Raw genomic sequence first — 12,276 nt, forward strand, 5'->3', positions numbered from 1 at the left:
ATGTACCGTAGCCAAGCCACTGCCAAATCCTGTACTGACAACAAGGTCATCATTGAGAAGCACCTGGAAAGATAATAGAGAAAACATGCTTTCTTTCATCATTTGATAGGGAGGGAGGATAGAGCTATGAAAAGTGAGCTGACACCTACCAGCCTCCTCTCTCAGATCTCCTCTGAGAGTAACTGGATGAGACACTGAAAATTCTATGCCCATGGCAGGTGCTAAACAAGGCTAGTATTTCCCCTTTCCCTTCTACATGTAAATAAGATGTCTGAGATCTCCTGAGTGAACCAACAAAAGCAGCATGTCAGAGGTCACTTCTGGTTACATTTTCATTTACATATGGCTATGGTAAATCTGGATCTTCATCTCCTTTTGGCAACTGAATAAATTCCTTTCTGTGCCTAGCTCAGGAATCAGTATCCTGTATGCCAATGGAGATCATTTTCATCAGAACCCAGAGCAGGGAATCTCCACATAACTTGAAAGTGGGTGCATCTATCTTTGGTCCTCTCTGAGTTCCTCCTTTGCACCCTTTTCCCATCTCTTGATGATTTATCTTTTCCACTTGTCATGGCCTTTGTTTGCAGAAACCCCTGGTCCCCACCCCAAACCACTGGCACCCCACTCAAGCCTGCCAAATCCTTCGTTGCTGCTGCTCTTCTTCCCACTCTGCTAGTAGGAAAGTGAAGACATAAATGGAGTTAACTCATTCTCCTGTCCAGAGGAACTTTGTCATCCAAATGCTCCTTTATTTGTGGAAAGTAGGGGAGAGATAATTTTGAGCCCGAGGAGTTGGCACTTCCTTTATTCCAAGCCTCCCCTTTCCTTTGCTTAGCACAATAATGCAAGAGGGATTGGGCATATGTTAAAGTTTCTCAATCCTTCTTTCAAATTTTAGTAAATGTAGGAAAGTAGGTCAACGTTCTTGTTCTCCCTGATAGAATATAGCAGCATTTGCTGGAAAACGAGTGTCTTGAGATACTGCATGTGAAAAGCATGCATGACAAGTAAGTTTGGGAAATGCTGTGCACTGTTCCCTGCCTCTGTCGCTTTTCACGCCCAGAGTCACCACACTTAATCACATACACATTACAGAACAGAGGAATTCTGGATTTAAAAACTTGTTTAACTTCATTTAAGCTAGAGTTTTTCATGCACACTCAACCACCTAACACTCTTTCATGGAACACATTTCAGGAAATGCTGGAGTAGAAAATTCCACACTGGATAATAACAGCCCAGGTGTTACGTGGAAGCAGCATCCTAGGCTAAGGTTTAAATTTTGCTAGGATGACAAGAGGCCTCTTACAGCATTATCCCTATAGAAAAGAATAATTCCAGCTACCTCAGGTAGCTGGAAGGTCAAGAGATCCTCTTTAGAGCTCAGACTCAGAACATGAATCTCTGGTGAACTCTAAATGATCCCAGGGAAAGAAGACATATTCCCAAACTAGGGACCACAAGCACAAATGCCTGCAGAGGCCTGGGCACAAAGCAGGTATGAACATAAATGCACATGCATATGTCCTGTGACTGGTGGGGACTGCAGTAAATTGCAGAAGCCGTGCCAATGCCCAGTGCCTTGCTGCCAGGTCTTTTGGTTTATCAAGGGAAGTTGGGAATCAGATTTTTATTTGAAATCTCTGGATCTTTAAATGTTGGCATATATCTATGTCTATGTTTATATCCATATCCTTTTTTTTTAATATGGGCCACCAGTTTGCAATTTTTGCATTAAATTTTATTTCTCCACTGAGCATGGTGGCTCACGCCTGTAATTCCAGCACTTTGGGAGGCCAAGGCGAGTGGATCACCAGAGGTCAGGAGTTTGAGACCAGTCTGGCCAAATGGTGAAATCCCATATCTACAAAAAATACAAAAAATGAGCTGGGTGTGGTGGCAGGCGCTGTAATCCCACCTACTTGGGAGGCTGAGGCAGAAGAATTGCTTGAACCCGGGAGACGGAGGTTGCAGTGAGCTGAGGTTGCACCATTGCACTCCCACCTGGGCAACAAGAGCGAAACTCCATCTCAAAAAAATATATATATATTTCTCATACTTGTTTACTTTTAACAAACACCAATTTGTGAAAGATTTCAACAGTGAGGACTATTTCCAATTACTGTACATTTAAGTATACTTTAAAATAATGCAAACACAGTAATTAGAAAAATATGTATTAGCAGCTATATGTGGGCAGCTAATATTAATAGAGAACCCAGTTTTTCCAACATGTCTTTTTCTTTGTGAAATTTTCATAAGCCATCAAAGTTACCACCTTTAAAAATCCAGCAGTAGCAAAGGACATGGGGCAAGGAGCTGGGGACCCTAAAGGCTGACTCCAGCCTGGCCACAGTCTGCATGTACGACCAAGGCCAGAAGGAACCACTAGCAGCTTCCCAGACATGCCTTCCCTCCTACACTCACTGTACTGCTCTGTGTGCTGTTATCTATGTCTGGAATGTTCTTCCTTTTTCTTCACTTGGCTAACTCATTCTGATTTTTTCGGATTTAACCCACACAGCTGGACACGTCTGACAAACTCCTCCCATCTTTCAGCCAGGATCAGGAGGGCCCCTCTGTACTTCCATGTACCTATCAAGACTCTTATTTTTCACTATCTGCCTAAATGACAATCTCCCTGCAGTATGCTGACTGTGTTTTATTTTTGAATCCTCAGTGCCCAGGATATAGCAGGCATCCCTGCTTAGGACATAACAGACACTCAATATATGTTTAAGTAGCGAAAAGATAGATTTATAAAATAAAGAGTGGGACAGATGATTTCAATGGTCTCAGCCAATTGCAAAATACTACACAAAGTTCTTCATTTACCTCTACTGGCCTCCCAAGGAAATTCTTGTCTGTCATTTTATAATTATGTAAGGGACCTTTATGCTTGTAAGCGACATCGATGTCCATATTCAAGCGAAGCTGTTTAACCAGGAGTGAATATTCTGTCAGGCCCTCGATGGCATTGATTGTGTCCTGTCAACAATCAGCAAGGCACAAAAATACGTTTAGTTCATTGATGTTCTCCCTATTTACAAATGCCCTTTTTATGGGGGGTAGGGCAGCATTGTCTGGAGATGAAACTCCAGCTGACGCAGTAAGACTGGTTAAGAGCCCCATTGTGGAGGTGGAAGAAAGGTCTCTCCCTCCTCAATAAAGATGATGCTGTTAGCAAGGACAGGAAGGAAGTGTGGCCTCAGATCTGGGTCCTCTATATGTTCTGCAAATGTAACCTCAGGCAAGTCACTGTTTGCAGAATTCCTCTGAGTCTTTGCATGATTATCTCTTCCTCATCCTTTAGTCTGAGCTTAAGTATCTCCACAACAGGGCCATAAACTCCCCTTTCCCATTATTCTCTGTTTTAATGTTCCCTTTTTGCCCTTTATAGCACTCATCTCAATTTGTAATGCTTTTATTTATAGTTTATTGTTAGCCTACCCCACTGCAATGTAAGATTCATGAGGCAAGTAGGTAATATATTTTTCTTGATGCCTGCTGTGGTTTGAATGTGTCCCCCAAAGTTCATGTGTTGGAAAGCTTGGTCCCCAATGTGGCAGTGTTAGGAGGTGAGGCCTAATGGGAGGTGTTTGGGCCATGGGGGTACTACTTTCATAAATGGATTAATGCTGCTTATTGTAGAGTGAATTTGTTATAAAAGGATGAGTTTATACCCCACTCCTACCAACCCCCCACTCCATCTACTCTTTGCCCTTCCACCATGGAATAATGCAACAAGAATGCCTTCATCAGGTGCAGCCCCCTGATCTTGGACTTCCTAGGACCCAGAACCATGAGCTAATAAATTTCTGTCCAATATAAATTATCCAGTGTGTCATTTTCTGTTATAGCAACACACAATGGACTAAGGCAATATCCATTGCATTTAGTAGGTACATAAATATTTGTTGAAGGAATAAATGAATAAACTTTATCTTTCTGGACCTCATCTTTCTCATCTATAAAACTGAGAAACATGACTAGATCAGAGATGTTAAACAATGTGGCCATTCCCTCTGCCTATATCTAGGGGGCAAATGCTAATCAATAGGGCACTCTTTTCTGCTAACCCTATAATTGTACCCAAGATAAAACACATTAGATGGTCAGTAAATTAATACTGAAGGCCCTCTCTACATCTAAATTTTATGTATATAAATATACACACTCCATCATTATCTAAACATCCAGGCAACAGGGAAGACATTAGCATTCAATCTAAACTTTGAATATAAACATTTATTATACAACTACATAATAATTGGTTGTAATAAAAATACATACTCAAATGAGTTTACATTAAATAGCTAGATAGATTAACATATAACAATCAGTATTTCTCTCACTTTTTATTTATTTTGTTGTGGAGAAGGAGCATCAGTACCTTTGTCTACATGGCAACCACTATTTATTACATAGGATATGATATAATTGCTAATAACCTTACTAGTCTTTCATGGTGATTTAGAATAATGAAGGAGGTACTGGGCTTAAAGTCAGGAGACATGAGTTCTGATTCTGGCTCTGCCATGAATTCCCTGAGTGAAACTCCCTGGGCTAATTTCCTCTTCTATATTATAAGAGTGTTGACATAGATAACCTCTAGGGGTCCTCCAATTCTAGACATTATTCATATCTATTGCATGCTCATTTGGTGGACAAATCCATGGAGGCCAGATGAGTGTGGTGTGGGAGAAAATAAAAATGTCTACAGGAAGATGAAACAAGACAAAGAAATGTTACCTGGGTTGAATAAAAGCCACCTCCGTATCTCTGCTCTTCTGATAGCCATTTGATGATTGGGTTAACATAATTTATGTCTTTCAAGTTCAGACTGGTGAGTAAAGCATAGGCAGTTGTTTCTACCATACGTGCTGTACCAGTGTTAGGTACAGAGCTGTCTTTATGTTGAAGATTGTCTTTCCAAAAACGATAAATGGGTGGATTACCTGAACACCAACAAATCACATTCATTAATATGATTAAAAATGTGAATTTGACAAAATAATTCTACCAGGTGTATTATGGCCTTCCAGTTTCTAGAAGCTACTTACTTTTTCTTGTTAGAGGAACTTCCTGAAGATGACCAATGCAAAGAGAGATCCCTTAATGTGGTGCTACTTGTCTTTACACATTGAGGATCCCTAATCTGAAAATCTGAAATATGAAATGCCTCCCAAATCTGAAAGTTTTTGAGCTCTGACATGATGCCACAGGGAGGTAATTTCATCCCTGACCTCATGTGACAGGTCACAATCAAAATACAGTCAAAACTTTGTTTCATGCATAAAATTATTGACAATACTGTGTAAAATTACTTTCAAGCTGTGTGTAAAGGAAGGTGTATATGAAACATAAATGAATTTCATGTTTAGACTTGAGTCCCATCCCCAAGAAATATCATTTTATATATGTAAATGTTCCAAAATCTGGAAAAAAAAAAATCTGAAATCTGAAATAGTTCTGGTCCCAAGCAGTTCAGATAAAGAACACTCAACCTGTTTTTCGTTTTTGTGTGTGTGTGTGTTTTGAGACAGGATCTTGCTGTCACCCAGGCTGGAGTGCAGTGGTGTAATTGTAGCTCACTGCAGCCTCCATCTCTTGGGCTCAGTGCTGCTCCCACCTCAGCTTCCTGAGTGGCTGGGACTATAGGGATGTGCCACCATGCCCGGTTATGTTACCCAGCCTGGTCTCAAACTCCTGGGCTCAAGCAACCCTCCTACCTTGGCCTCCCAAAGTACTGGGATTACAGGCATAAGCCACTGCACCCGGCCTCAATCTGTATTTTAAAACCAACATAGTACACATGTAGTAGGAAGGGGAAGTTTAGTAGAGTGGAAAGTACAGTAAACTGGGAATCAGTAGACCCAGCTTCTAGTCTTTCTTTCGTTACTAACTTACCATGTCACATCGGGCAAATTCCTTTAGTTCTGTGTGACTCAGTTTCCTAATACCTGTAGTACAGATAACACTTTCTTCTATGCAGTGAAACTCAAATGAAATACTAAATTAAAAGATGTTGCAAACTAGAAAGCACCATGCATATATAAGGGATTATTACTATTATTATTATTATTATTATTATTATTACTGACACTAAAAAGTAAACTGGAGAACCTTTTTCCCTGACAGAAAAATTTACATCTTGGAAATTATGAGATTACACCTAAAGCCTTAGTTCAGTCTTTGATTATTTCTTTCCAATTTAAAGCACTCAAGACCATTTCACACATGCAGCACTTTTCATAAATTAGGCTGTAAATTATATTTGTTATTTAAACCTGTAAACCTCAAATCCTTTTTGGAACAAACTATTTTTTTTTTTAAAAAGTAATGTATATTTGGAAATCATATTTGAAGGTTAGTAAAAATTTTGATGTATATGTTTATAATTCGTAACTACATTATTTGCATGACCTTGAAAGTGATATTGCCCCTTCCTTTCAGAGTCTCGGATTTGCTGTATTTAAAATGAAGAGTTGAGTTTAGGATTTTAAAGAAACCCAACTGGAACAATTCTTGGATTATTAAGTTCCCTTCTAGCTCTTAAGTTCTATGATTTTATGATCCATATCTCACAATACCCAAGACATTTCTTTTGTGTTATTTTTGAAGTATCATACAAGTGGTTTCGAGGCATATGTTAAAATACAGTAATTTTAAAATGATGACACAAATCATATTTTGTAAATGGTCATAAACCTCAGTAAGATTTATAAAACTTCTAGAAAACCTTAGCTAGAAGAGGACTCCAAAGTGCTCAGTCATGCCAATAATCACTGCTACTCTCTTTCTATTTTTTGTCTCTCGACCTATAGGAAGCAGTATCTTTATTTTTCAAAACCAAACATATACTTTTATAACAAACCTGGTAAAATATAAGCCAGGTCATGCACTCCTTTGCTTAAAATCCCCCAGTGGCTCCCCTTTTCACTCTCAAAGCTGAAATTAAAGTTCTAGGGCTCCTTCTGGTCCCCATGGCACATTGCTGTGGATAAGACATAAGCACTCCTTGCTCTCAGTGGAAGCAGCCCTAAACTAGGGTACGTGGGCAGGGGAGTGGAGCGCAGGCTGGATTTCAGCCTCAATTCACTTGATTGCTTAGGTGCTTTGTCCACTGCACAACTGTTTACAGGAGCCCTGAAGAGTCTCTCTAATGCCTCAGATGACCTTCCCTTGTTCCTTCACCTTTTCCTTCCCTGACCTCACTTCCTACTCCTCTTCTCACTCTGCAGTCACACTGGCCTCCTTGCCATTCTTGGAGCACCAGGCATGCCCATGCCTCAGGGCATTTGCACGTGCTGTTCTCCACCAGGTATACCCTTCTAGACAACCACAGGACTTGCTTCTTCACCTCCTTTCAGGTCTTGACTCAAACACCATCCTCTCAGTGAAACTTAAGCCCAGTCAGCTTGTCTGAAATTACAACCCATCCTCTCACCTTGTCTCCTTTCCCTGCTTTATTTTTCTTCATATCAGCCATCACCACCTATTCATAAAGCTCTACTTATTTATCATGTTTGTGTCTTCCCAGTTAGAATTTAAGTTTCATGACAGCCTGGATTTTGGGGAGCCTGTTTTGTTTATTCCTTTATTCCCAGAGACTGGAATAGTGCCAGATATATAGGAGGTGTCCATAGGATACTCAATGCATATTTATTGAATAAGGGAATAAACAGAGGACAGGTGTGGTGGCTCATGCCTGTGATCCTAGCACTTTGGAAGGCTGAGGCAGCAGGAGTGCTTGAGCCCAGGCATTTGAGATCATCCCGGGAAACATAGTGAGACGCGTATCTGCAAAATAGAAAAAAATTAACTGGGCTCAGTGGTGTGCACCTGTAGTCCCAGCTACTTGGCAGGCTGAGGTGGCAGGATCACTTGAGCCTAGGAGATAGAGGCTGCAGTGAGCCACAATCATGTCACTGTATTCCAGCCTGGGTGACAGAGCGAGAACCTGTCTTAAAAAAAAGAATAAATGCTTGCTGAATGAATGCATGAATGAATGAATGAATAACAGCACACATTACATTGTATTGTGATGGTTTGTTCCTTGAGGGCAGGAATTGCATCTTACTCAAGTTTGCATGTCACTACCCACTTCCCAGATTTAGCAGACTTTATGTCTTAGTGAATGCTCACTGAATAAATGTATGGAACAAGTTATACCTTTAACCAAAGCTTCTCTCTTCAAAGCTGAAACAATTGAACGAAACTGTGGGTGAGTTTTGTCTCCCAGGGAAAGAGCATAGGCAGAAATGGCCAGTGTAAAGGTGCTCTGGGCTGGCAGTGTATTTTCAAGCAGAAAGGTGTCAGCTTTAATTAGAGCTGTGTTGATTTTCTGGAAACAAGAGAAGATACTTCAGTTTCTATGTCAAGCAACCACCTATCAAGTGATATGAACTACCCTCAGATCCCACTATCCTGGAGCAAGGAAGATGGGTGTGAAAAGAGGACTGACCTAATGGAAACGGATGGCTTCTCAGTGAAGCAAATCCCTCTGAGAGAAGGAGCAGAGCATAATCTTGGAAGGGACAATGAGGTTGTCCAAATCAGGTTAAGCTTTTTGCCTCTGAATTCTCACCTTCCTTTTAGAGGTTTTGTGCCTTTAGTTTCTGATTACACCATCAGACCTAGTCTCCAGGAAGAAAAGCCACCAAGCATAGACACAAGTTTTTTTTTTTTTTTTTTTTTTGAGAGGAAGTCTCGCTGTCACCCAGGCTGGGGTGCAATGGCCCGATCTCGGCTCACTGCAAGCTCCGCCTCCCGGGTTCACGCCATTCTCCTGCCTCAGCCTCTCGAGTAGCTGGGACTACAGGCGCCCGCCACCATGCCCGGCTAATTTTTTTGTATTTTTAGTAGAGACGGGGTTTCATCGTGTTCGCCAGGATGGTCTCGATCTGCTGACCTTGTGATCCACCCGCCTCGGCCTCCCAAAGTGCTGGGATTACAGGCGTGAGCCACCGCACCCGGCCCATAGACACAACTTTTATCGTTCCCTCTCAGCGTAGTTGCAACAGGCACACAGGTTCAAGAGGAGTTATACTTAAAAAAAATAAAATAAGTAGCAGAAAGAAATCCAAACGGCCAAAATACTTTTAGATCCTAAGAATGCCTGGGTAAATAGTCTTGATCACCAGTCCCGACACCACCAAAATGGTTGTGTTGGACAAGTGGGCCAGGAGAAAGCCTACTGCAATGCTGCTAACATCCTGCCTGGCTCCTTCTCTCCCAGCTCCACATGCATCTCTCACCCATGTGGCCACTAGGTGCCAACTGGTCCTCTAGGCCCCTGGGAACTAGTCTTCATTGATTATTTTGTCTTGTTAAGCTTTTGAAACAAACTGAAAACAAATGGTTTTGTTTTGTGATTCCAGTTTTGCAAATCCACTTGAGATTTTCCATGTCAACCTTGGAAATATTCTATGTTGATTCACTTAGGTGGCTCATCACTTTTCTCCCCTGTTTCCAAGCAAATGTTGTTTGGAAGGATTTGGAGGATACGCATTTGCTATTGTGTATCCTCAGTACTTGCACAATTCAGAGTGCTTTCACTATAGGACAACAGTAACATATATAAAGCAGGATTTCGCAAAGATAAGACAGAGAAGCTGGGGGCACTGGATCATTCTCCCATCACAGTTCCAGCTATCAGTTTTACACCCAGCTCTACAATTTATTAGCCTGTGACACTGGGCAATTGAATTCACCTTACAGTCCTCAGCTTTCTCAACTGTCGATGAGTAGGTTGGACTAGGTGGTTTCTAATATCTATCATTGTTCTGAAATCTTTCAATTCTGGAGTGTAAGTTATTTTCAAGTAATTGGAAAGAAGGAAAAGAAGCTTTTGAAACTAAAGGTCTTCTGATTGGTGGCCCCTCCAGTATATGTTACAGAAATAGATGATGGGTGTGAGAGAAAGAAAACTCTTACTTACCACCAGGGGGCATATATCAAAAGCCTTTCTAATTCCAATCACAGTAAAGGCTGTAAGATATAAGCTGTTCTCTCGGGCTTCAACAGGCAAGGTACCCTAAAAAGAAGCAATGTTTTAAAAGGAGAGTGAAATGGTGTCTTTAAAGTGAAATGACCTAGTTCTACTCTGTGGGGTTTTTTGTTTGTTTTGTTTTTGAGATGGAGTCTCACTCTGTCACCCAGTTTGGAGTGCGATGGCGTGATCTCGGCTCACTGCAACCTCCATCTCCCCGGTTCAAGCTATCCTCTGGCCTCAGCCTTCTGAGTAGCTGCTACTACAGGCGTGCACCACCACGCCCAGCTAATTTTTGTATTTTTAGTAGAGATGGGGTTTCACCATATTGGTCAGGCTGGTTTTGAACTCCTGACCTCATGATCCGCCCGTCTTGGCCTCCCAAAGTGCTGGAATTACAGGTGTGAGCCATCGCGCCTGGCCTCTACTCTGTGTTTTAAGCCTTATCTCCCACTTTTTCCCTTCCTGCTTCTCATTTCTCAATAAGCCCCAGGTCTATCTCACTTGAGTGCTTTCACTTGCCCATCTCCCTCCACCCTGTTAAATGAGAGGTCTAAGATATCACTTCTCTGATCTCTAGTGAACTGTCTGAAGATCGCTTCACTTCAGATATTATGGGAAGACCTTTGTATTTTTTGCTTGTTCACAAAAGGAATTTCTTGTAGAATTACATTTTTTTTCCTTCTTCTTCTTCATCCTCCCATCATCGGATGAGAATAAAACTCAAACTGTAAATAAAACTATTGCCAATTTTTGCATTTGGTTTCCTTACCTGTAATTTTATTGGTTGATACTGTGAATTTTCCTTGAAAGATCCATTATCTAATTGATAATTCTCAACCAGCCACAATAAAGAATTACATATTGAATTTTGGTTCTGCTCTACATATTTATGTACTTGTCCAAGTACTCTTAAAGCAAAAGCTGTTAACCTTTAAGACAAAATAAAATAAATAAATATTTAGAACACTGAATCCCTTTTGGCTTTCAATTAGTTTATACAACTTTATTCTTTACAAGAACATAACATTTTAAAACACACAATTCCAAAGTAAGTCACCATTTTACAAAGGAAGGGAAGATTTTTGGAATACCTCCAAAACATTCAGTAAACAACTGTGAACAGCACATCTTCTGTGATTACAACATTGTTAGCTAGCACACAAGCTAAAAATTGATTCCTGATAAAAGAATTACACTCTAAAGTTAAAGATAACAGAGATAAAATAAATAGTTTTTGAGTCAAGGCATTGACCCATGAACATGAGGCATGAAAATCATATAATTCTAGATTGTAAAATCTGTACATGCCATGGAATCTAAATTCCTATCTGAGCCCCCAAGTCCCCTTTCCCAATATCCCTGGAGTGTTTATCTCACTTGTCTTTGAGTGCTGCCATTGACACAGAACTTACTACCCCACAGGAAATTTTAATAATCATTAAAATTACTTAGTCAAAAAGCAAATTCAAGTCTCTACTAATACCCATCGAAGAGTATCAGAGAGGATTGGGCTCATCCCCCCGTAACATCTCTTCACTCTCTCAGTCGCCCAGGAGTCCCCATTCCCCAGGGCCTCAGATGTCTGAGACTCAGACCACTTTACTCGCTCTCCCACTTCCCCTCACTTAAAAAATGTGTGTTTCTTTTTCATTTTCATTTTTAAAATGTATTTTAAGCATTTTTAAAGACGTAAAACTCTCACATGATTCAAAAATCCAAAAGTGAAGCCTGGGTATCACAGTGAGACCTTGTCTCTACAAAAAATGCAAAACATTAGACAGAAGTGGTGGCATGCACCTATAGTCTCAGCTACTTGGGAGGCTAAGGTGGGAGGATTACTTGAGCCTAAGAGGTAGAGGCTGCAGTAAACTGAGATTGTGCCACTGCCTCCAGCCTGAGTGACAGAGACTTTTTCCAAAAAAATGAAAAAAACCCAAAAGCACAAAGGGATATATAATGAAAAGTCCCCTTCTAGCAGTCCCTGTACCCCTCCACCTCCCAACAGAAGATGGCCATTGTTTCTTGTACATTCTTCCAAATAGTAGGTACAACAATATAGCCTTCCCATCTACCTTTCCATCCCAACCACACCAAAATAGTGGGAGAATGTTTACATTATCCTGTACTTGCCTTCTTTTCTATTTAGTAATATGCCTTAGAGATCTAGATTAATACATAAAATTTCCTCGTTCTTTTACAAGTGATTTTATACATTAAATTATAGTATTTTGGTACAGATGCACCAAAGCTATTTAAGCCATTTCTCTTTCTGTAGA

The 12,276-nt window shown here is 40.6% G+C and overlaps 1 protein-coding gene across 1 annotated transcript in view; it reads right to left on the reverse strand.

Moving 5' to 3' along the window:
- The window catches only part of C5 (complement C5), a 108,845-nt gene that overhangs the window by 20,729 nt on the left and 75,840 nt on the right, over positions 1-12,276 (reverse strand). The window contains exons 26-31 of the mRNA XM_030919833.1: positions 10,770-10,929; positions 9,947-10,042; positions 8,179-8,350; positions 4,756-4,961; positions 2,839-2,991; positions 1-63 (exon numbers count right to left, since the gene is read on the reverse strand). Of these exons, the coding sequence (XP_030775693.1) occupies positions 1-63; positions 2,839-2,991; positions 4,756-4,961; positions 8,179-8,350; positions 9,947-10,042; positions 10,770-10,929 (850 nt within the window). The remainder of the gene's footprint in view (positions 64-2,838; positions 2,992-4,755; positions 4,962-8,178; positions 8,351-9,946; positions 10,043-10,769; positions 10,930-12,276) is intronic.

The sequence above is a fragment of the Rhinopithecus roxellana genome, chromosome 16 (genome assembly GCF_007565055.1).
Source record: "Rhinopithecus roxellana isolate Shanxi Qingling chromosome 16, ASM756505v1, whole genome shotgun sequence".
NCBI classification, from domain to species: Eukaryota; Metazoa; Chordata; class Mammalia; order Primates; family Cercopithecidae; genus Rhinopithecus; species Rhinopithecus roxellana.